The 24,044-nt window shown below is 44.0% G+C and overlaps 1 protein-coding gene across 1 annotated transcript in view; it reads right to left on the minus strand.

Annotated features, from left to right (window-relative positions):
* Window positions 1-19,703, minus strand: part of ELL2 (elongation factor, RNA polymerase II, 2) — a 31,321-nt gene extending 11,618 nt beyond the window's left edge. The window contains exons 1-6 of the mRNA XM_009701065.1: window positions 19,400-19,703; window positions 16,676-16,827; window positions 16,497-16,544; window positions 6,885-7,006; window positions 3,947-4,110; window positions 1,019-1,278 (exon numbers count right to left, since the gene is read on the minus strand). Of these exons, the coding sequence (XP_009699367.1) occupies window positions 1,019-1,278; window positions 3,947-4,110; window positions 6,885-7,006; window positions 16,497-16,544; window positions 16,676-16,827; window positions 19,400-19,703 (1,050 nt within the window). The remainder of the gene's footprint in view (window positions 1-1,018; window positions 1,279-3,946; window positions 4,111-6,884; window positions 7,007-16,496; window positions 16,545-16,675; window positions 16,828-19,399) is intronic.
* Between the last annotated feature and the right edge of the window lie 4,341 nt (window positions 19,704-24,044).

The raw sequence follows: 24,044 nt of genomic DNA on the forward strand, positions 1-24,044 counted from the left end.
TAGCAGTGGGCAAACAGAGCAACAACACTTAACATATTCAAGGAACAAGTTTTTAAAATTCAGGGTAGGATCAACCAAAGCTGTATAAATGTTGAATTTTACTGAGTTTAATAGGTTCCAAAACACTTTTTTTCCTGGATAAATAGGAAATATTCCTACTCTACATATTAATACACGCATAATTCAGCCACAGTCTGTGGGTATACAGAAGGGAGAAGCCACTGCATCTTATGATGCTTTAAGAAGGCTTTTCTGAACTGTTTTAGTAGAAAAAAGTGACACTTTTTAACACACAGGATAAAAAGTTTCACCTGTACAACAATATAGGCTTACAAGTAATTTTGATGGATATGATAAAAAAATACAAGCGGAACTTAAACAAGCAATGGAAAAGTTACTGAATAAAACAAGGTTTCAAGTAAGATAAAGACACAATCCACATGACAGCAAAGAAACACCGTGCTCAAAATCGGACCACCACTGTTTTCATTTATGACTGGCTGGAACACCCTGCCCTGGACTGCAATTCTAACAGAACCCAAATGAAGCCAAGTGCCATTTACAGGCCACCAACTATGTTCAAATGAAATACTAATCTATGCGATCACCAAGCTTCTCTCCTCAAACTCGTCACAGGAAATATTAAGCACTATGACAAACTAGTTCACACCATTGAGAGAATGCATGGTCAGTTCCTCGCAAGTAAGCAGTTATGCAGTCTAAGGAAAAGAAAGAGGAAAAAATAAGACATTAGGAGCAACAAAGCTAGAAACAGTTAACTAGTGCCTGCCATTCTAGTAAAACAAAAACGCTCCCCAAAGTTTTTTTGATCTTTCTTTCCTCACATTGACTTGCAGTTTGGGGCATCTGTATAAAGTTTATTGAAAAATTTAAACAAGGAGCATTATGTTAGTTGCTTATTATTTTCTAATTTAAGCACTGCAGTAACACAGCTCAAAATTATGACTAAAATACCAGCAGGAAGGAAAAATTGCTGGCACAAACTCCATGATCTCACCTGCTGAAGGATAGCTCCAAGGGAATTCTTGTCCTTTTGGTTTACACCATCTCTCTGCAAGCGAACAAGTAACTCTGGTTTCTTGTAACTTTTCAGTGCCAGCAAGTGAATCACCCTGTCCCTGTACGGCCGCTGAGAAACAGCATTCGGTGTTTGAGTCCTCCGTATCACATTTGCAAGGTTCATGGGTGTCGATCTCTTCCTCTCAGGCACAGCATCTCGAATGCTTTGTGGTGCTTTTCCGCCTCGTACTCTTTTCCCTAAAGGAAAGGTTAAAAAAAAAAAAAGAGAAGAGTGACATGGGAGCCTGGGAGAAGACAAGAAAGTTGCTCTAAAAGAATTTACCAAGCCAGATAAACTGTAAGAACTGTATTTTATTAGCATTTCAAGATCTGTAAGAATACAGGTAGTAAAGATGCATCAAGCTAGGCATTAACAAAGAAGTGTTCAATACCTAAAAAAGCTGGTAAATGAATGGTATCAGCTGATTACTTACATAGATGGTGCTTTTATTATACTTCCAGTTTATAAGCTCAAGTACTCAGTATCCCAAATCAGGCATTTTTTTTTAGAAGATTACTCTAAAGTGTGATGCAAAGGTCTTCCATGTAAGTAAAAGATTCCCCATTAATGTCTAAGGAGACCAAGTCTACACAATTAATTGCATCACTGCTTAAAGAAACTACCAACACTTGGTGTTAATCACTTGAGTTACCATTATGTTACACCATATTTTAAGCTGAAATGTTCCCCTCTTATTAAATAAGCCCAGGTTGTCAGAAACAATACACCAAGAATTGAAGAATTCTTGGGACCAAGGCCAGAGAAGTTTTAAAACATGGCCTGCACAGCATTTTGGATCGAACTCTATAAAAAGACATGTTACTCAACTGAAGGAACAATGCAAGTATTTGTAAGCAACGCATCCAGAATTTAACAATAATACCACCCAACCTGAATCTCAGTTTTCCAGAAAATGACCCAAACTTCTCTACCCTGTGTTTTTAAATAGCATTTGCTATCACACAGAAAAAAAAAAGATTTATCAGAATATGACAGAAAATCATTGTAGCAAAAATTGTTTGCAATCCAACAGAGGATGTGACACAAATCAGGCATTTTTCTGAAACCAGTAACTCGTGTTTGGTACTTCGCGGAGACTTAAGTATTTTTCAGAAAATCTGGAGCTTGCTCTCTTGCATCAGACACACAGAGACTGAGCTGTGCTTATGTACTCCTTGCTCTCAGGAACAGCTAAAATTTGTTTCCGTTTTTGCAGCGGAGGCTCAATCTTTATAACCTTTCCAACCTGCTTGTTCCCTAGGCTTTGCGCTTCTGGTTTTAAAGAACAAAACTAATCATGCAAACACACACAGTTACATTTTTAGAACAGTATGAACTTGCCAGTTGTTTACTGAATGCATTACAAACTTTTTGACAAGTTAAATTCAACGTAGATACACAAACCCTCAGCACATCTGATAGTGTAAGCAGCATTCAAACAAAACACCTCATGAAGTCATGTCTCTGAATCACTCTTTAAAAAAAAAAAACCTAACTGAAAACATAATCAAGCATTAACATGGTTAACAACCCCGGTTTCTAATTTGTACTGCATGAAGCATGTTGTAAAGTCACCCGTGTCCTACCAGCAACTAGACCTGCTGCTCCTACATGAGATTCCTCAATGCCACTCTGAAACAAAGGCACTCCCAAAAACTGTAATTGTCCTACTGCCTGATCCCATTTAATTAATGTTAAATATTCACTTCAGATATATTCAAACCATCAACAAGAATCACACAAATCATTCGCATGTAAAATAGAACTTTCCCAATGAGAAGTTTTGAAATACATGAAAGTGGCTCGTCTCACACTGCCATTAAAGAGCAGTTTAGACAATACAGGGCAAGCAATCCCAGCTCGATGTCCCAGTCTCAACCTGTGCCAAGCTCCCTCAGTGTCACGGCCACACACACTCAGTTTTGTATCTCCCAAAAGCCATGACGATGCTGGCTTAAAAACGCTCTGCAGTAAACCGAGGCAGAGCAAGCTTTGCACCATCACTGTCACTGACGTCTGCGCTGGCGGAGGACCGCAGCCACAGCCAAGTGAGAGCCTGTTTTACTTAATGACGATGGATATACCTGGTTCAGCTCGCTGCCGCAGGCAGGACCGCGGCTGCCTGTACCACTGAGTGCCTATAAGGTGGATGCTCACCTTGCGTCTATCTGCAGCCGTCTCCGGGCTCCTCAGGGAAACGGTACTCACAACAGTTTAATAATGAATGATACCAGCTAAACACTTTTTGTTTTGTGGAAAATGATACAATCCATAGGAAGATGCCAACATTACCTTAAACTTTTTTTTTTTAAAAAAAAAACAAACAACAAAACCCACACGTGGTCTTGTGGTAACAGTTGCTTATTAATGACCAAGACATAAAACAAGTAAAATTTACTCAGCCTTAGCAAGTGTGAAAAAGAAAGTCTTTCACATTAAGTTTATGAATTTATATATGAGATTTCCTCAATGTTAATTTTTTTTAGATTACAAATTAAGGGTAATGGCTTAGCACAGTACTTAGGTACTCAAAAGTGCTGTTACAAAAACAAAACATTAGCTACTAAACCAGAGCATTTAAGTGCATGGGGTGGTAAAAACCCTCACCTCAATGATCAAAATTTCAACCAGTCAAGCAATATGGGAACAAGGAAGGACTGGTAGGCTTTTTTGGGAAAAAAAAATAAAAAAAAAGGGCTAATGTTTGACTGCAGCAACAGGAGACTGCAAATCTGTAACACGAGGGCAAGCTACCTACACCTGAGGTCTCTGAACACACCACCTTTCCCAAGAATATGCTGAAAAGACGAATTACTGAATTTAAAAACGTACAGATATCTAGTAAAAAATGAAATACAACCATACCTAAAAATGGTCCACCAGGTTTAATAACCTTTGTACTTCGATTGCGCGACTCCTCTTCTGCCTGGGTCATGCGCTCTCTGGTCGTCTGATAGGAATCACTTGTTGCACATACTGTAATTTTATTCTGTATAGGTCCCAGGCAACTGAGTTGCGAGGCTCCAGGACTATAAAAACATTGAAAAAGGTTGAGCCCAAGCACTAGTTCGAGTTTAGAAGTATGGTTGTATCAGGAACTTTAAAACCTGTCTTAACAGGTAAAGAAAAACGTTTTCCGGTTCTGACAGCTAGCTAGGGCGTAAATATGTTTCAAATTATCTCTACACATCCAAACTGTATCAGTTTTACCTGTCGGTGTAATTATAATTTCCTCACATAACCGTACTCGAGAGGCAGGCCCAGGCTCAGGGCCGTACTGACAGACTGCTGCAGAGACAACTAGGGGGACAACTCGGGCGGTTACGCCGGCACCCTAATGGCGGGCAGCTCCTGCCCCGGAGGCTTTCCACCGGCCCACGTCTCCTTTCCTCCGCCTGAGGTGGCCGGTGGTAGCCCCAGGCTCTCTGGGGGGCGCGGGGGTTAGCCCCAGGCTCTGTGAGGGTCAGGGAAGGCGAGCCAGCCTCCCCTCCAGACCCGCGCACCGCCTGGCGCCCTGGTCTCCCCTCATCTTGTACTCGAAGATGTCCGCCTCGTGAGGAGAGGGCTTGCGGCCCACCCGCCTGCTTCTCGAAGGATTTGTGTTCGAACCGAGGCACGTAGAGCAAACCCCGCATGAGGAGAAGGACGGCGAGGTCTCCTCGACAGCGTCAGGGCGGGCATTAGGTCTCAGGAGGTGTTCCTGGAGGAGACCGGCCCTCCACGGTCAGTCCAAACGCGTGCCTGCAGCGCACCGTGCCCGGCCAGGAGGGCACCTCGACTGACTGACAGCGGCTTCGTTTAAACTGCACTAATTATCAACGCTCTTCATGAGTACACTGTGCGGCACACGCCGTTGCAACAGCTCTGACCAAGGAAAGGACATCGCCTTTAGCTAACCCGAAACACTTTAACCACCCTAAACCTCGCCAGCAAGGCTCCAAGAAGAAGGGTCAAGAATCTCAGGTCTCAACACATGGTTTCTGAAAGTCACAAAGCTGGACCGCAGACCAATATTTCAAGATGATACAGCTTACAGTTTTGTCCATAATCCAGAGCTATGTAATGATTCCCTTGCTCCAAAATCACCGCATCTCCAACAACAAAAAAAAAAGGTCCTTCTTGCCATTTAAAGCACAGCTTTTACCCGTTGCCCATTTCCTTGAACATCACTGCCTTGATGCACTTTTTCACCACAGGACCAGCCCAGCACTGACCAAGATGCTCTGAAATCCCCCTCCTAAGGCTGGGCACTTTCAAAATCCAAGCCAGTTTTGAAGCTAGACCTGCCATGAGCACAAAATTGGACCAGACACTTTGCAGGGGTCCTTTCTGCTTCTTTGTGTGTGTTTTTTTGGTGTTTTTTGTTTGTTTGGTTTTTGTGGTTTTTTTGTTGTTTGTTTTAGTTTGTTGTTTTTTTTTTTAAATGACTGTGTGTAACACTGTACAAGTTTTGCATTAACTTTGCAGGCACTTTGCACAAACTGAGAGCTGGCTACAAAGGATCTTGTGAAAGCTAGTCTGAATCAGATTTTGAAGAAGGTTAGTAAAACCACATTAAAACGACCTAGGCATGCTATTCAGAATTATTCTGAACTAAAGCAGCTTAAATTTAATCTTACTTAAAAAAAAATACATAGTTTAATTCAACTGAAGGTGCTCCTTCCCAAAGAAGAAAGTGCCCTCAGAGATGCTCAGGAGAGGCAAGGCAGGCACAGAGACAGGACCCCTCACCCCCGGCATGCAGTCCTGCCACTTGCTGTGTGTCAGCCTTTGCAGCTGTCTGGCCCCTTCCAGATACAGTTTAATCAAAAAAAAAAAAAAAAAGAAAAAAAAAAACCCAAAAATCAAAAAACCCACACTGCCCCAGGTTCCCCCAGGTCTGCCGCTAAACCATTCGGCTTTTTGCCAATCCCATCGGTTACGTGAGTTCACTGAAAGGCTGTATTGTAGTAGGAAATACCTAACACAAGGGGAGAAAGAGGAGGCTGAGGATGCTGAGAGATCACCTGTTAGGCAAAGAGCTATTAAATCAGCTCATTTTCTTATTGCTCCCAAAACCCACTATCTAGACAAATCTCTGTTTTGAAAATAAGGGCAGAAGCCCTCCTGTGATGAGAACGTGAGCAGCACCTTTTGGAGACATGTCGGTGTGCCCGTTTGCTATCAGCTTCCCAGATCAATACACAAATTCTGCCTGCGATGTCCTAGTTAATCGAATGGGACAGTTATTCAACCCCATCGATATTACGCTGAATGTAATGTTCTAGAAGCTGAAAGAAACAATGTAAAAGCACAGTATTTTCTTGCCTTTTCAGTAGGCATTAACAGTGTTCCTTTTGTCTCAAAGGACCAGGACAAGGCGCTGCTGTATTACATTTGGGTTCTGAAACACCACGACCGTGCAATTACGGATAAGGTCACTGATTTATGTGGTTCTTAAAATAAGACAACTATCCATCATGGCCAGCATGCTAGCATGCTGCCAGCCATAATCATATTTACATATGGTTGTAGAATGGATCTGGTCTAGCTTGGATGATGCTGAGCTCCAAATGCTTTTAAAAATAGCATGAAGAGGTGAGAAACTACTCAAAAGGTTACCTTTTTAAGAGCAAAACCAAAAAGAATTCTATATAAAAAGAAGTATTTATAATTAGCAAGAAATCATGCCACGGCTAGGAATTAATTTTCTACTGCAGCCCATCACTAGGAGCATGCTTCTCTTAAAGGTTTTTTGCTATATGCTCAAAGCCACAGAATCTACTTAAATTTGCCATGAAAGAAAACGTTAAGTAAAACTTACCTTGAGTTTACCTGCTGGACACAGTCAAAGCTTCCCTGAGGACTATCTTTGCCAACATTTGACAAGTAGAAGTTAAAAGTATGCACTTCATTTGGCACATCAACTTCGGGAATTTTAAAAAGCTAAAAGGGAAAAAAAAGGTTTATGTAAAAATTTGATCTGTGCTCCTTGGCTTGCGATTAACTAGGACCATAATTTTAAATGAGAAACTGTATTTCAAAAGTTTTGATATGATTTCAGTCACAGCACTAAAAAGGTTGCTTTGGCACAAATCTCCCTCTGAAAGCAGCGCCGGCTACGTGTCTGTCACAGCAGTAACCGCACTGGAAAAGCTACAGTCACTCAGCCTCTCATTCAGCAAAGCATTTAAGTAGCAAGTCATCCTTTCCCATTTAGTGGAACTAATAGGCACGTGCTTAACTTTAAATGCAAGTGCCCAAGTATCATCAAGCAGATGGAAGCTCAGCAAACAAAACAGCCGAAAGCAATTTGCACAGACCACATCGGACACTGCCCCAACTCTGTGATTTGTTTGATCCTAACGAAGCATGTACGGGAGTCAGCTCCAAGAAGGAAAACAAACGAGCAACACCCAGATTACAAGAGTAAAACTTCTTAAACTACGAAGGATGAATTTCAACTCCAACAGGTGCTAAAAGCCTTTTCCTTTTACTTAGCTCTAGATGCCATTATTTGCATAAATGTGAAATGTAAATAGTTTTTTTTGTAACTTTAGTCAGATGTAACAAAACTTCATTTCCTCGGCTGAACCAATCACTTAGTACAGAATGTGCCACATTCTGCTGGACCTCAAAAATGTAAATATGATAAACCATTAAAGTGTTTATTGGCATAAGAACATTTTTCAATGTGCTGCTATACAAAACAACACTGAAGCACAAAAAAATCTACTGCCATCCAACCACTTTATTTCAAAGGTAAAATTATCTTGCAGTAAATCTAAAAAGCTCTTATTCTGAAATTTGCCTGAATTTTTAACAGAATATTAAACACAATTGACAAAGAAAGATATGTAAAAGCAATATTCAGCAGCCTCTTGGAAACGTTTCTCTCAGTACTTTGCTTGTGAGATTGGCCAGTCTTCATAAATGTCAGTGTCATTTGCTCAAAGTGTTACTACAGAACTATTCCATTGCCATTTATGTTTTAATCAACAGTACTGGCAGAGCTTACTAACAGCTTGGGACAGTGACCGGACATGAAGGTGAAAGACAAGTCACCTGAATACCATATTCTTTTACTTAAGTTTAAAGTACTATTATGCTTAAAAGAGCAATCTGTGCATTTTATACAAGAAAGGAAATAAATCAGGTAAGTTACCAAACACATAATCTTGGATTAGATATACGACTTTACCTTTTAATGATTATCAAGGTTACTACAGAGTAACCGTCAATCTAAGACGACCATAGGGGTCCAAAAGACAGTAAGATTCATCTACATTCTGTAAAATTAAATATCACTGATTGAATGTTTCAGCATACTGGTTTTACTATAAATACAGCAGGTGTGTATGTATGAATTTGACAATTTGAATTACCACAGAAGAGGTAATGTTTTTTAGCCTGATAGACTTTTTGGAAAACCAACAAATATATACTATGATCAACCTAAGGCTGGTCCTCAAGAAATACAGCCGAGCAGAGGGAAGCAGGTAACTGTTGCTGTGTATGCTTCGACTTCATTCTCAAAGCTTATTTTGAGTAAATCTTTATTTTCCATTGATCAGCCTAAAGAAAGTATATACACGAAATCACCTCAAACATTAGGAATTTCTGTATCCTAATATTTATATTTAAAATTCCAGAAGAATTGCCATGGGTATTAAACCATAGAGTGGCTCCATGTGTTTTGATGCAGTAATGGGAAGACAGAAGCTGGCCTTAGAGTACGTTAAAAATGTGTTTGTTGCTGTTCCATCCCCTTCAGTGAAGTTTTATTTGGGACAAGTCTGCCTCCTTATGGGCAGTTATCTATGAGGCTTATCACCAACAATGACTTCCCAGGAGCAAATTCAAATGGAAACAATGAATGTTTTTAAAACTTTCCGTACACACACAAACTCTGTAAGAAAGACACCGAAGATGATGAGGTGACCAGCTACTGCAACCATCGTGACAGGTTTCTTTGCATGAGCAAAGAAAAGATCTAGAAATGTACTTTCATTCTCAAAATTTTAGGATTTTTTTTTTTTTCCCCACAAACTTCAGAAGAACTAGATGACCATTCCTCAGGCATTCATTAATTCAGGTGAAGAGAATGCAAGAATGGTGGGGGAATATTTATCTGCTAGAAGATTTCAAAAGTGGCAACTCAATTAACCTGAGAATAAAAATTTTAATATTTGATCTTCAGTTGCAAAGTTTTATTATGTAATCTGAAATGCAGCAGACACAAGCTTTTCATTTTTGTAAAATTTTTTTGGATCTGTTCAGAATATCCCACAGTCAAAACCTTTGTCCTTCAAACAAGCAAATTAATTGAACTCTGTCATAATTCACATAACCCAGTTTAATAAACTTGGGACAAGCTCTGAGAGAAAAAAACGCATTTTAAGTTATATCAAATGCAATTAAATCAGATAAGCCTATTTCCCACATTACGGTTCAAAAGGGAAAGCCCAAACATTTATGAAACAGAATGAATAATAATTATCGAATCTGCAGGTAATACAAAGCTGGTAGGGACAAAATGCACAAGGATGGGCTTACAATTCACAGCAGTCTTGAACAACTGGAATGGCGGTCTGAAAACAGGTGTACAATATCCCTCCAAAAGAGGCTGTGCAAGGCACCTCATTTGAAGTAAAAACCCAACATGGGGAAGCAGCTGTACAGAAAATAGTCCGCGGGTTACAGTCAAACAACCGACCAACGCAAGCCCACAGTACATGCTTTTGCAATACTGGGGTGCACCAACCTGACTAGAGCAACAAGAAACAGCAGGTTGAACTGCGGGATGATGATGTCAGACTTGCACGTGGGATCTGCCGTTCTTGACCCGCCTTCCGGCTCACCAGAGGTTTCCACCGCGTTTGCCCCCTCTTACCACCACGTCGCACACTGCTGCTCCAGGGGAGCACGATGCTTCGGCAGCCAACCCTGCAGCGCAAACCCCAGCCCCAGCGCACTGTCCTCTATCACACGCCAGTCACCAGCTTTGACCTGAAAAGATTTCGAGGCTCCCGCCTTGCTTCTTTGCAAAGACCACCTCATCCCCTGACATACCTAGTAAATTTATCTTACAGAGGCACACTTGTAAAGCATGGGGCTCTTGCTAGGCAATATGCAGTCTAGAAAGTATTCCTAGGATATTAACACTTTTCAGCAACCTAGAGGAAGCGATACGTGAACCAGATAAACTTGCTGACAACACCTAGGTTTGCGAAAACTACTGTCAACTCAAAACCTTAAGATCAAGTTTTACTGCTGTTGACATATTTGACATTTATTTCTGTATCCTGCAAGACAAAATAACACTTTGAAGTAGTTTATGGACTCAGCAACTTCTGCAAATAAGCCTCGCATTTTGAATAAACAGTCCTGGTTTTACACTGTAAATTTATATTATACAGTTCTGCAAAGTTCAATGGGCAGTTCAAGGATTTTTGGCTCAATCAGAATTAAGATACTGCATTTAGCTTGATAAGCATAGTGGCAAAAGTTTGTTTTTCCTATTTGAGCGATACTAGCAGAAGGTGGTCAAGGAGCCTTTATTAAGAAAGTACATACTGCAACCACATTAATCCGTAATAGAAAACAAACTTCTGTTTGCATCAGGAAGCAGCACCGCAAGCCTATTGTCAGCACGTTTGTTTCAGGGAAGCTGCTTTTAATTTGTATTCAGCCTTCCATGTAAGAAGAGCATCCTGGCTGGTACACGGCCTCCAATACATTGGAAAGGACTTTGCTATATTCTTTTACAGCAAAGAGGGAGATGTCTGAACACCAAACACCCACCACTATTTATAGCTGATATACACTCTTCTTCCAGAAATAGTGAAGTCCTTGCCACAATTCTTCATCAGATCTACTGTATCCTTACCAGCAGCCAACGAAATAGGGCAGTGAAAGGAGATGAGAAAGCTCTGAAGAGAAGCTGTACATTTGCACACCTTACCCAAAGAGTCACCCCGGGTTGTGCCCAGACAAGGAAAGAGCCCATCCCGAAAGCAGGTGTAGACACACACAGTTCACAACAATCTCTCCCCCCGGTCTAGGCACCACCCTAACAGAATGAACCATGCACGTTTCCCCTAGCATTGCCCAACTTCACACGTGCTAACTAACTGGTCTGAGTTGGTAAGTCCACAGCCTATCTACTTCCCAGAATGCGTACCAGCACGGAAAGGTAGGGCATTGTTTTTCTTCTCTTCTGCCGACACACATTTATCCTTCCACATACTTCTTTCCCCGTTTATGCGAGAAGCCCATCACGTGAAATACTCTCTCTGCCGCCAGATGATGCATCGACGCAGGCAGTTGTGCTAAGCCTTGTGCCAGCTCCCCCGTACATCCCACCCCACACGCGCAGACCCCACTGTTCTTCCCACTGCTGCCTTGCCGCTCATCGGTCTTTAGGAAAGTCACCCAGTTTCAGTTAACACCCAGTTCAGGCCTTAATACCGGTCTTAGCTGCTACCTTCTAGCTAAGCCCACAACTGATAAACACTTGAAGAATACCACCGGTCTGTCTCATAAGATAACACAGAAAAGTTGTGACAGACAAGGATTTACAAAGCGGTAAATAGCACTCACTTATGCCTAAAGGTCTTAGCATCCCTGCGATGCTACCAGTACCACCCAGAAGATAAGATGCACCTGAGGCATCGACGGGTGAACACTCAGCAGTTTTCCCCACCAGGTTTGACCAAATTTTCTACTCTGTAGTGACCAGCTGTTTGTTTCAAACCCTTCCCTTCTACATTCCCCCTTCACTTTACTCCACAGCTGCCTTTTCACACCGCTTTACCATCTCTACCATCACCCTCCTTCTTTCCTGTTTAAGAAAAAAATTTTTTAAAAAAAACCTGTCTTTAGTGAATGCACTGATTAATAGACTTTGTCAAAGGTGATGTGAAAAAGGTAGTGTCAGAAGCCACTGCAGAAGATTTATTTTCCAGTTCTGGAAACTGAGTAATTGCTTGGTTAGCCTACAGAATTTGCATTATTTTAACAGAAGCATGTAGGAAGTCTTACCATTAATGTCAAATGCATCCCTCTAGGCTAAAGGAGATGCAGAAAGCCTATTTTCTAGATCCGTGATGAAAAGACAGGAGTGGTTGAGCAGATCATTCTTAATTGATGGCAGCTGCAGGAGATTTGCTCTTTCTGCCTCTGCTCTGAGCTTCCATAAAGAAAACGATTTCATCTACATTTTCATACAATTCAAGAGACAAATTTAATCAGCCCCCAGAATCTTCCCACACTGGTAGATTCTTCACCGGAGTCGTGTAGTGGATAATGGGATAAGGGACCTCCTGCTTTCAAGTGCCTGAATCTCCAGCACTGATGTGACTTTTTAGGACACAAATACTAGAAGAGACATTAACAACACTACCATTAGTTTAATATGACAAAGTGTGCTCTTAAACACAGCGAACCCAACCTAACAGGTGGCTGCCAGCAAGAAGCCTGGCTCCACAAGCATGTTCCTGCTGCTTTGCCCAGGCCAGCCAGGGCATTTGACTGTGCCAGTCCCACACAGGTGTGGAGAGCTATCCTTGCAGAGAACTACAGAAGAAGTTTAAAAAACAAAGCAACAAAACCAAAATTTTCTTCTAGGCCATCTTCGTGAACATCACTGCAGCAAACACACAGTGATGGCATTCACAGAAGGGTCCTCCTTTCCTAGAGCACCACTAGCTAAAGCACAAACCAACAACTGGAGGTGACTGGTGACAGCCAACATGGCTTCACCAAGGGCGAATTGTGCCTGACAAATTTGGTGGCCTTCTACGACAGGGTTACACCTTTGGGGATAAGGGAAGAGCAACTGAGAGCATCTACCTGGACTTGTGCAAAGCATTTGGTGCTGTGCCACACAACATCCTTGTCCCTAAACTGGAGAGACGTGGATTTGATGGACGGACCACTCGGTGGGCAAGGAATTGGCTGGACTCAAAGAGCTGCGGTCAACAGCTCGATGTTCAAAAGGAGACCAGTGACGAGTGGCGTTCCTCAGCGGTCAGCATTTGGGACTAGTGCTGTTTAACATCTTTGTCGGCGACATGGACAGTGGGATGGAGCTCATCCTCAGCAAGTTTGCCCATGACACCAAGCTGTGCAGTGCAGTCGACACGCTGGAGGGCAGGGATGCCATCCAGAGGGACCTGGACAGGCTGGAGAGGTGGGGCCGTGCAAACCTCATGAAGTTCAACAAGGCCAAGTGCAAGGTCCTGTGTATGGGTTGGGGCAATCCCAAGCACAAACACAGGCTGGGCAGAGAATGGATCAAGAGCAGCCCTGAGGAGAAGGACTTGGGGGTGGTGGTTGACAAGAAAGTTAAACATACAGGAGGGAAGCCATAGCAGGGAAAGCGTGGTTGTTTGAAACCTTCATGCTACAGAAGTACGTTCGGCTGTAAACAGACTTTTTTTTTTTTTTTTCCTTTCTTTAAACATATCCCTACTGCATTACAAGTCAATTGCCAATATTCACATTCCGCAGGGCTATTCTATCTAGTACAGCATAGCTGCTACAATCTCCAGCCTGCCCAGGTGAACTCCAAAATGTTTAATTGCAAGGTATTTCTTAAAAATCAATCTGTATGACCGTTACAATCCATTTCTTGCGGTCCCTCGGTATCCTCCGGCTATCTCAGCCACCAGCAGACGTTACCGTCCAGACTGTTTTGGAGCAAGATGTTCCAGGAGGAAAAGTTCTCCCTCCCAGGGGCCGACTTGTGCTCTGGTGCAATCATAGATAGATTATTAATACACAAATCACAGAGTTCTTAGCTGTGTTTTGTGCAAACTGTTCCAGTGTGGTTTCAGTGGCTCTTGTATTGAAGAGCATCTAGAGGGTAACTATGCAGCACACATGGATGATCATCATACCGAATGCAAACCATCTCACTGCATCACTGGATTTGCTATTGTGCCTTCTGAGACCACCCGTTTACTTCCAACACTTTTCAGATCCCTTCAGAGCAACTCTACTGTACAACAGAGGAAAAAAAAAAATCAAGCTTGCTTTTTTCTTTTTTGGCAAAGTGACTGCAGAACCGCTTTGACACCAATCTTAGTTTCTTGTTAAACCTATACATGAAATAAAAGCTCCTCCCTTGCCTCTTCTAGCGTAAGGCTCCTTTCTCTCAATTACCACATCTAATGCATCTCTAGACCACTCCAAGCCAGAAAGTTCCTTTTATTTCTCCACTCCAGCCCTTCCCATCATCCATAGAGGACTGGGACTAGAACGTAACTAGAGATGGATTTCAAAAAAAAAAAAAAAAAAAAAAAGGAAGAAAAAAGACCTTTCAATTTTTTTAATGCTATTATTTTATCCTCAGCTGGGAGTTAGTTGCCTGAATTGCAGAGGAAGTACTCCCAAGAGACAAATAAAAATCACCATTTGTTTTCAGCATCATTTAAGGGAATGTCTCACTGTTGTAGGTAACCTGCAATGCCTTGGCACTGACAAACGCACCTTGAGCGCTCTTCACTCCGGAGACCTCCAACTGGAAACCAGTCCAGAAGAGAAAGGAAGGGCTTTCAAAGGGCTTGGTCAGTCCTCTACCACGCAATTTGTGTGCTCTGGAAATACTCAGAACATGGCTATACGATATACAGAAAACGAGCTAACCACTTCCCTCCTGCTGTATGTACATTAGTGAATGTCCTGTTTTAAATTACCATCCGCCTTAGTGACCTTAAATTTCTCTCCCTATTTCAGAGACATAGGATCTAGGAATCTCTTGCAGTAAGTTCCTTAGTCTGTATTTCCTTAGTTATGGACAGATGTGAAAGGTACCATATGAGATTATTGCTTCTGCAGCAAGCAGCAAAGCCCCTGCAAATATTTCCACCTCATAGAGCATGGGAGCAGACCCTACCATTGAGTTTCATAATGAAAAAGCACACACCTGGTTTAACTTTTCAATAGAAACAAAGGTGACACCACTGTAAATTAGCATTTGGGTCTTCAGTAGTTTTGTGACCCCCAGATTTTGACAGCTTTTGAAAAAACCCCCAGAACTTTTACAGCCAAGAAACAAAGTCTTCCCCAGCCTAGTAACATCTCAAACCTCACATACGAAGCCACACGTGAACTTTTGCAGAGAAAGAGAGGGTGCAGGGTAGATAAAGCGTGCTGGTAATTTTTCTTTCACAGTGTACTACTTCCAGAACTTCATGCTAACAGCTAGGTTAATTATTTATACTCCGAGAGCTTATTTTGAACCCAGCTCCTGCTCCATCCCTTGCAGCGCTCGCACGCCCCCCACCATGGCCAGCAGGTCAGGAAGCCAATTGACGGGACCGGCCAGTTCATTTTACTGGACTACTTACCAGCCAAATTAGCAAATACGGCTTCCCTCTTGATGGCAGCACAAATTCAAATCGATCTGTGCTCCCAGCCACTCTCTCCTGGTACAGCTATTTTGGCTGACTCTCTTAACTAAGATGGTTATTCATCCTAGCAAGGAAATTCGTTTGCCAGTATAGTTTAAATTGCAAATAAGCTATAAGGAGAAAGGATTTTCAGTGTTGAGACTTTAGTCTGCACAAGTAGCTTTGTTACAGATATGATTCTCCCAGCACCCGAGTACCCTTCAGCCAAACTGACACTGGACCAGGACTGCAGTTTCACACCTGTGGGCAGGGGTACCTCCTCACACCAGCATAAAGACCTCACCCATCCTTCTCTCATCCCTTCCTGGCTATCTCTGCACAAGCACCACACAGCTACACGGAAAACTGGTTCAGTTAATGGATCTGAATTAAGGCTAACAGCATAAAACGTACAATCCATACTTCAGTCTTTAAAAACTAGTCTTTAGCCATCCCCTAAAATTTAAATATTAAACCCAAAGCCTTAAATCATTCTACTTCAAGATCACAGCCTGTATTTAATATTACCTTCAGCTTTAGTTGTCCAATTTGCACAATCGACTGACTGTTTAACAGGACGTGTGACCTTTAGGAGGACACCTTTCCTCACATTTTCCTTCAATAGGTTTGAAATATTCTGTTTTATTAGTTTCAGAAAACGCTCAAGAACCATCATTGGTCTGTGGTACATAAAACCCCATCCCTCATAACAGTAGTTCTGCTTCACACCTTGAAACCAACCTCTTAAAGTCTATTTTAAAATATTAAATTTGCAGTGCTCAGCTGATGACTTACAAGTTATTCCCATTGCTTTCAAATTTAGGCTGAAAGGTGACAAAAGCAAGATAAAAAAGAAGCATATTTAAAGCATGATTCTCTTCCACATTCAGCTACAACTCTTAAGTAAATATACAATGAAACATATCTGGCATTAAGTAGATCTTAAGAGTGTCTGTAGGATTTTTCTTTTTTTAGTAAGTGAAAGTGGCTAACCTACACCGTGTTTATTTTCCAATTTAATAAGAGCACAAAATACTTACCCCTTGGGATCCTTGAAACTGAACTGAAGGTTGGGAAGAAAGACGATCCTACGAGAGAAAGAAAATAAGGAGAAAGTAAGCAAAACGACAAACCCTCACACTCTGGCAGAAGTTATTTCTCTGCAGAAAAAGAAGGTGGCTGTGCCCACAGCAAACCAGAGGGCTCCTTGTGCCCCTACCATGATGCAGACCCCAGCGAGCATCAGCGGGTCTGGCCTCTGGTTGTGGGTCTGGTCTCCTCGCAGCACCCAAGGTTTCCTCCACTCAAGAGCTGGTCCTTTATCGTGCTTAGCAAAGGCACCTGGGCACCATGGAGGAGTCTGACCCAACCCTGAAAATTGTACAACGGTATCTGCTGGCACTGAAAGGGAGAACTCCTCTTCCTCCTCTGCCCAAAGTACCCCTGAAACCTGCGAGTCCAAAACAATGTGCCTTCCTCCTCCCAAACCCTGCCCCACTGTCCTGGTCACTTACGGATTGGCATTGACTATCGAACGACACCGTTACGACGTGTACTTGAGTTCTGGGAATCAGCTGGAACTCGGTGATTAAGGCAGGCAACCTGCCTCCTTGAAAGGTCTTGATAACAACAGCTTTCCTCATCAGGACAACGCTCAGGCCCCCTTCGCTTCCCACTGTCACAGGGGACCGGCTCTTTGCCCAGACCCCTCCACGCACGCACCAGCACTGCCAGGAGCACCGGCAACACCGCAAACCAAGCCTCCCACCAGAGCACCTTTCACGCGGCTCCCAGTCCGGCTGTCCTCAGGAAGGCAGGGAAAAGCACCCCTCTTCTGCTCCTACACTCTTAAGTTAAGCTAATTAACTTTCTCTTAAAGACGAAAAGAGATTTGGTACAACCAAACTTGCTCCAAAAAACTTCTGAGCTCCCCCAAACAATCCTCACTTCTTCAGCTACGTATCTGCCAAGGGAAATATGCAATATGGCCAAAAATAACAAAGGCTGCCTGCACCTTGTCTCTATAATTTCACAGCACCGAGCGCAGCCTCTTTCTGTCCTGAGGGGATGGAAGCGTGCTGCACTGCTTCTCTGCTGACACCGCAGTCCAAGAAGACTCACAAATGTTATGGGAAAAAAAAATTAATTAAAAAAATCAAGGAGCTTGCATGCTGGAAACTACTTTTCTCTGTCACAAGTTGGCTTTTGGTCAGATCAGCTCCTCGACACAGCCCAAACAGCTACACCACCAGTGCCAGCAGGAGCCCGCTGATAAGAATATCCCATTTTAGCAGCAATGCTGACTTCGCTCAGCTTTACTGAATCCTGAAATTATGCTGCTGGACACAAAACCATAGCGCAGCTATGCTGACTAGCTCAGTTTGCTAGGCTTTGTCCACAGGGTGTTACAGAGAGTTTGCCAACCTGCTGCAAATGCACTAAACAAGTTGCACCAAAGGATGAAATCCTAGTGAATACAGACTTTATTCCAGCAAAAGCAAGTGCTTAGGAACTTAAAACCTAGTGCCATTCAGGAGCGTTCAGGACTCAGCATCACTGGAAAGGTGAATTAGATCCAAGCCCTGTCCTCCCCTCCCTCCAGCCTCAGGTTCTTCCTCCTTCACTTGCAATTGTCTCACCCTTTTGCAATAAAATCTCACTCATCCAGGAGAAAAGTCCCCACGCTGGGCTTGGCGACGAGCCGATGCTGCCCAGAGGGGTGCCAGCGGAGGGCAAGCAGCAGGAGTGCACGACTAAGCCGAGCCTCACCGGTGCTCAACGTCAACTGTGAGCATCACCCAACGCGGCAAAATCCTGGAGAGGGTCTTGGGCAGAAATAATACCACTGTAGAGCTGGAGTTCCCACACCAGTTGGTGGTCGGGTCTTTAAAAATGACTATGCTTGTTTTGCCATGATCAGAGCCTTACACACAAACTGAAGTTACACAGCAGCCAACAACACGTACAACCTTAAGCCCTGAAATGGCTTGCTGCAAATTTGTTTGCTCCTCAAACTTTCTGACTTAAAACTTTCTCGCTTCAAAAGTGAGCTGAGTTTCACGCTACTAATGTACCCACCTGCGTAACCAGCACATACAAGTAAACTCATTTTAAAAATGCAATGGGTTACATACGCAAAGTCTGGCGCACAGTTATAAATCCTAACCCTTGTCTGAAGTTTTCCAGGATGAAGTTTAATGCTCCACACAGAAACTGACATGTGATGGCAATTCACAGAACACCAAGCCAGGCAGGCAATGCAATGACTGCATAGGACCGTGCAGCAGCCATCCCCTTCTTACAGCAGCTCACAGAATTTGACACAAGCTGGTTTTTGAGCTGGAGAAATCGTGCTGGCACAACCAGCCACCACCCCTGCTTCGGTGTGAGGAAATATCAATCTTAATTTATCAGGGCATCAAGCAGAAAGGTCTCGCCTACACGCTGGCAGGTGGTCTGGAGCATCAGGCTGCCGTGGCAGGGAGTGGGGCAGGAGACCTTGGCCCTCCAGCCAAACTTTCTGTCACCCCCTGCGTTTGATGAGCCGACTGCTCTGAATAATCACCACACAGACCTCAGGCTTCAGCACGGAGGCAGAAAGTTCTCCAGCCCCCTCTTCCCTCTGCTCCCCCAGGATCACCTAGCTTTCCTGCGTTTCTTTTCTCACAGCGAAGAGTGCGAAGTTTTGGAGAAGGGGCTCTCTGAGGGAGACTAGGAGTCCCAGTGCTTTCCCATGCCCATTCCTCTCATACTTCTCTGCAACCCACCCTTGTTAGGAGTGTTAGAGTGTGCATCCCTCGTTAGCCCTGTTCTGCATCCTTTCACACAATTTCTGTCCACAAGTTAGTCTAGTCCCTGTCCAAACTCCCCAATACTGCCTGTTCCCAGCCTCCTATGTCAGCAAGGTGCAGAAGTCCACCATGCAACAGGTGAGCAGACCCACCTGCTTTACTTTTATCTGCTGGTTCCATCAGCTGCCGACTCGCTCCAGTATTGCGAGATGCAGTCAGTATCAGCCCTACTGTCACATCACCTCTGATTCCCCAAGCCACAGTCCTGCATCCTTCACTCCCCAGCAGAGAACCCCCGCCTCCATCGTCTCTCCTTGCAAGGCACGTGCTACAGCTGGAGAGGGCGAGCAGAGGACACCTCTCCTCCCTCGCATCCCTCACAAACCAGGATTGCACAGGGGACTCAAAACGTGGGTGCCCAAGAGCTTCACACAGGACGAAAGGGACCCTCTCCATCACCCTTAACGCCCTCCCAGATGGTGCCCAGCTCTTTGCTAGCTTTTCTGGTTCATGATGCACACCAAACAAATTACTTCTGAGGACTGGAAACCTACATGTTACTTTTTTCTATGGTGAAAACCATATGCCACCTTTTTTGCCACTGATCCAGATTGGCAAGGTCTTTCTGGAGCTCCTCAGCACGACTTTTTGGCCACCTGAAAAATCCGAGTATCACCTCCAAGCTTTGACATCTCAATACCTTCTCCAAGCCACTGCTGAACATGTTAAGTGAAACTGGCTCCAGAACTGACACCTGGGAAATCAGAGGTGGACTGGCTTCCACCCCGAAGAGCCACCAGTAAGCCAGACCCATTTCCACTCATCGTTCCTCCAGTGCCCATCCGTCCAGCATCACCTCTCACCTAACATGTGAGATGACCCCCCCCTTCCCAATCTGCTCTCACCAGTTTGGCCAGTTCACCCAAAACTTCTGGAACAATGCAAACGTGAAAACCCTATGAAAACCTGGGGCATAAACTGCAGAGTCCCGCCTAGTTAATCTAAGGAAGTGATCCTGGAAAAACTGTCAGTGCCCGAAACAGCTGAAGCAACACGTGTATCGCCTTGCTAAGGAACAGGAGTAATCAGGCCTCAACTCAGCAGGAAACCAAGCTACCAACAGCTCCAGGCACACTTCACTTAAGTAATTACTCTTTATTTGCATCTGAAAATTTTATTTAAGATAAAGTTCTCCTATATAGGACTGGTTAAAAAAAAAAATAAATAGCTAGAGGAGCTGCAACAGTCAGGTCTTAGATTTGGTGGGCTAAAACTCAAGAGCTAGACAGCTTTATTCTCCAGGTCCATTATTTTGCTTAATAGTCTTTGGGCAGGGACCGCGTCTGCTCACAGGACTTGAGATCTGCACACACACATGGCACACTGCAAATAACTCAGATATTTATAAGGCACCACCCTTGTATATGAAGCTAATTATCTACTGTTTTTCAGGCATGTTGACTCAGAGTGAGCAGAAGATGCCTTTGTATCAGCACATTAGAGACCACTGTGTCTAATAAAATTTTTCATATGCTTCAATAATTTTTGAAGAGTATGCATGATGCAGAAGGAGGGTAGTACAAGACACCAGTGCTGTCTGGCAAAGCCACCCTAAAGATTTACCCCCTCCTCTCCCCTCCTGCTTTTGGCAGCTTCTCTTCCCTGCCTCAGGACTTACAGCCACCCACCAAGCCCAGAAAGGTTATTTGTCACTTCAGAGCATGGCCATGTATCAGCATAACTTATGATGAGGAATTCTACAGGTCTCCTCGCAAGGAGAAGAAAAAGCATTTGGAAGGAAAGGCTACCTGCACTAATAAAGTCCATTAAATTACTACTGACAGCATACCACCGCCCCGGAGGATCTCTCCTCACGTACACGCTCCAGCGAGCATCAGTCACATCGTGCTTTCCAATGGATGCAAGGACCGAGGAACCGAGGCCGCCAGCCAGGCTGCACTTAATGAAGTTTAGATTGCCAACTCTGACCCCCAAATGTGTAATATATTGAAACAGCCATGTTGCGAAGTGGCAGAGCCATTTTGATACACAGGTATGGAGATACAACAGGAATTTATCCTCCTTTGGTGTATCCATTCTGGTTAGTTTTGGAGTTACATTGTTTTGTTGGTGGTGGTTTTTTAAATGTAAAATACCTTCACATGATCCAGACAGTACTTGGCAAGCAGGAAAACCCACAACATTGAAAAAAGCCTTAGACCACAGCTCGACAGCTTGGTTACTCTACAAATCCTAGAGACACAGTGCTCACCACTACACCAGAGTACTTCACAAATACCAGTGCATTTAACCCCCTATTCACCGTAGGTGAGCACTAGTACCGTTTTACAAGCAGTAACAGAAAGTGATGATTACGATCTACGTTAGCTGGTAGTTTTGGGCGTCAGATGTGAAAAATCCAAGTTCTGATTTTCACTGAGACTCCTTGGCACTTCATATTCTCACCTGTAGCTCCTGGTTCCTTTCATTCTACCCACGAGCAGCACACAGCAGTGGCAGATCACACAAGGGATGCTGCCAAAGGGAGCACTCGACTGTCCAGTGCCAAAACCAGTCTGCCAGCACTGGCACCGGGACAAGGAAAGCAGCAGTAGTCTGTAGATGCAGATGGGAATGGGCCTTCCAGGTGCATCTCATCAGCTCGCCCCATCTCCTGGAGCCACAGCACTGATGTTGCAGCCCTGGGGCCAGACAGGAGCAGCCTTGGGAGGGGGAAAGCGGTGGAGGTGCTGGCTCTGAAGGTAGCACTGCCTTTCCTAGGGAAGCTGAGAAATAGATCTACTTAGCTGCAATGAAAGACAAAGTTGTATTTTGGGAGGGCGAAAGCGGTGGAGGTGCTGGCTCTGAAGCACTGCCTTTCCTAGGGAAGCTGAGAAATAGATCTACTTAGCTGCAATGAAAGACAAAGTTGTATTCTTACTGCATGGCCATCACTCAACAGCCCACGGTGCCTGAAAGAGGAAGGTCCAGCTCCCTTCAGCACTTGTGAGTCTCTTCCTCAACCTCATTCAACTCACTAACCTAGAAGAAGACATTCTCAAAAAATAGTTAAATGGGTAGTTTTCTCCAGTGGAAAGAAATGGAAAAGGACTTTCCCCTTTCAGGCATCATAAAACCTCACATCAGTTCAAGTCATCTCAAAATTTCACTCTGGACGTTCAGCATAGTTGTGTCTCTAGTGATCACCTGTGCAGCATGCAGGTAAGGCACTACGATCAAGCCATCACATTTGCTAGGACCGTATTTAACTGCCCTGAATTTTTCCTGCAGTCCCATGTCTCATCAGCCACAACCTTCTGACATCTGAAACAGGAAACACATCTTAGTCACTTCATACCAGACCTCTGATTTATCTAGGGCAGTCCCGTGCACTAGACAAGGTAGGAATTCTGCGGGAAGGTAACTCATCAATGCCACTGGGAGATGGCTACCACCAGCTACCACCCAGCTAACCCAAAGAAACTGTAGGGATTAAGATGTTTTTCCCCCAGTAACAGATTTGTTTGAAATTGGACTCAGAAGTTAGTGACAACACAGAAACACGCAGAGTGACGGAACCCAGACCTTGCTGCCATAATAAAACAGGTTCAAAAGAGCTTGCAATCAACCAGTCATTGATGAAAATGCATTTATAATGCATACTTCTACTGTTTGAATCAATTAACTCTGCATTATCAGTTACATCATACATTAAGATACACATAATCTTAGATTTCAAGAAATCAAACAAAAATAGACACACAACTTAACAGCTCTCCATCAGTGTATTTAGACTGGCAACCTAGAGGCAGAACCACAGAGATGTCACATAGGCGCATCCCCTCTTTTCCACAGAAGCGAACATCGCTCCCCTGCAGTTTGGATACTGGTGGCAGATTTTCACCTTTGTGCCGACGGCAGAAGGGAATGACCTGGGCTCCCCCAGCTCCGCTGTAGGCTCTGGAAGTGCCCTGCAGGAACCAGACTCTCCCACACACTCCTCTTCCTCGGATCACAGAATCTTCTAGGTTGGACAGGACCTTTAAGATCATCGAGTCCAACTGTAAACCGATGATCGTCAAGTCTCTTCCCTCAACCTCCTCCAGCCATGCTTTTGCTCGCTGCCAGCTCACCTCACCCCATTCCCTTCCCTGGGAGACAGGAGGGATGATAACCAGCCCCCCTCAGCCCTTGTCTGCCCCCTCAGAGCTCCTAATAATTCTTGCTCCCAGTCTTCTCCATCACTCCCAGTTAACCCCAGTTTGCTTTTCTCTTTTCCTAGGGCTTATCTTCCCAGTCTTTTTGTCTCATCCCCTTTAGTTGCCCCTCCAGCCACATCCCACATTGTTAACTACCCAGCTGCTCATCTAAGGTAGCATCTCCCCACTGCAGGTACCAGAGCCCATCCTTACACACCTTCATCTAAATCCAGCGCAGCTGTGGGGACATCCAAGCTACAGTTTTGAAAAGGCTAACAAGGTGTCCACCTTAGAGCTGACCCCTGGCCTAAGACGTCTGCCCCATCTGTGAGCAGAAGTGCATCCTCGTTCCCAGCAGGACACCACCAGAGCTCCCTAAAAGACCAAACCTTTCAAACAAGTGAGTTTCCTAATCCCCAGTCCAAACCCTGGCCACCTGAGGCAGATATAAGCCATAGGAAAACCCGACCCTGGTAAATGAAATATGGCAGAGCCCTCTGACTCCATTTCAGTCGCTTAGAGCAGGCGAACATCAGGCAAAGATCGCATCTTTTCTTCTCTGTGACTCAGCAGCTCCGCATCTGGAACATCCCAGTGA

Source organism: Cariama cristata, unplaced genomic scaffold, assembly GCF_000690535.1.
Source record: "Cariama cristata isolate BGI_N322 unplaced genomic scaffold, ASM69053v1 scaffold2895, whole genome shotgun sequence".
Taxonomy (NCBI): Eukaryota; Metazoa; Chordata; class Aves; order Cariamiformes; family Cariamidae; genus Cariama; species Cariama cristata.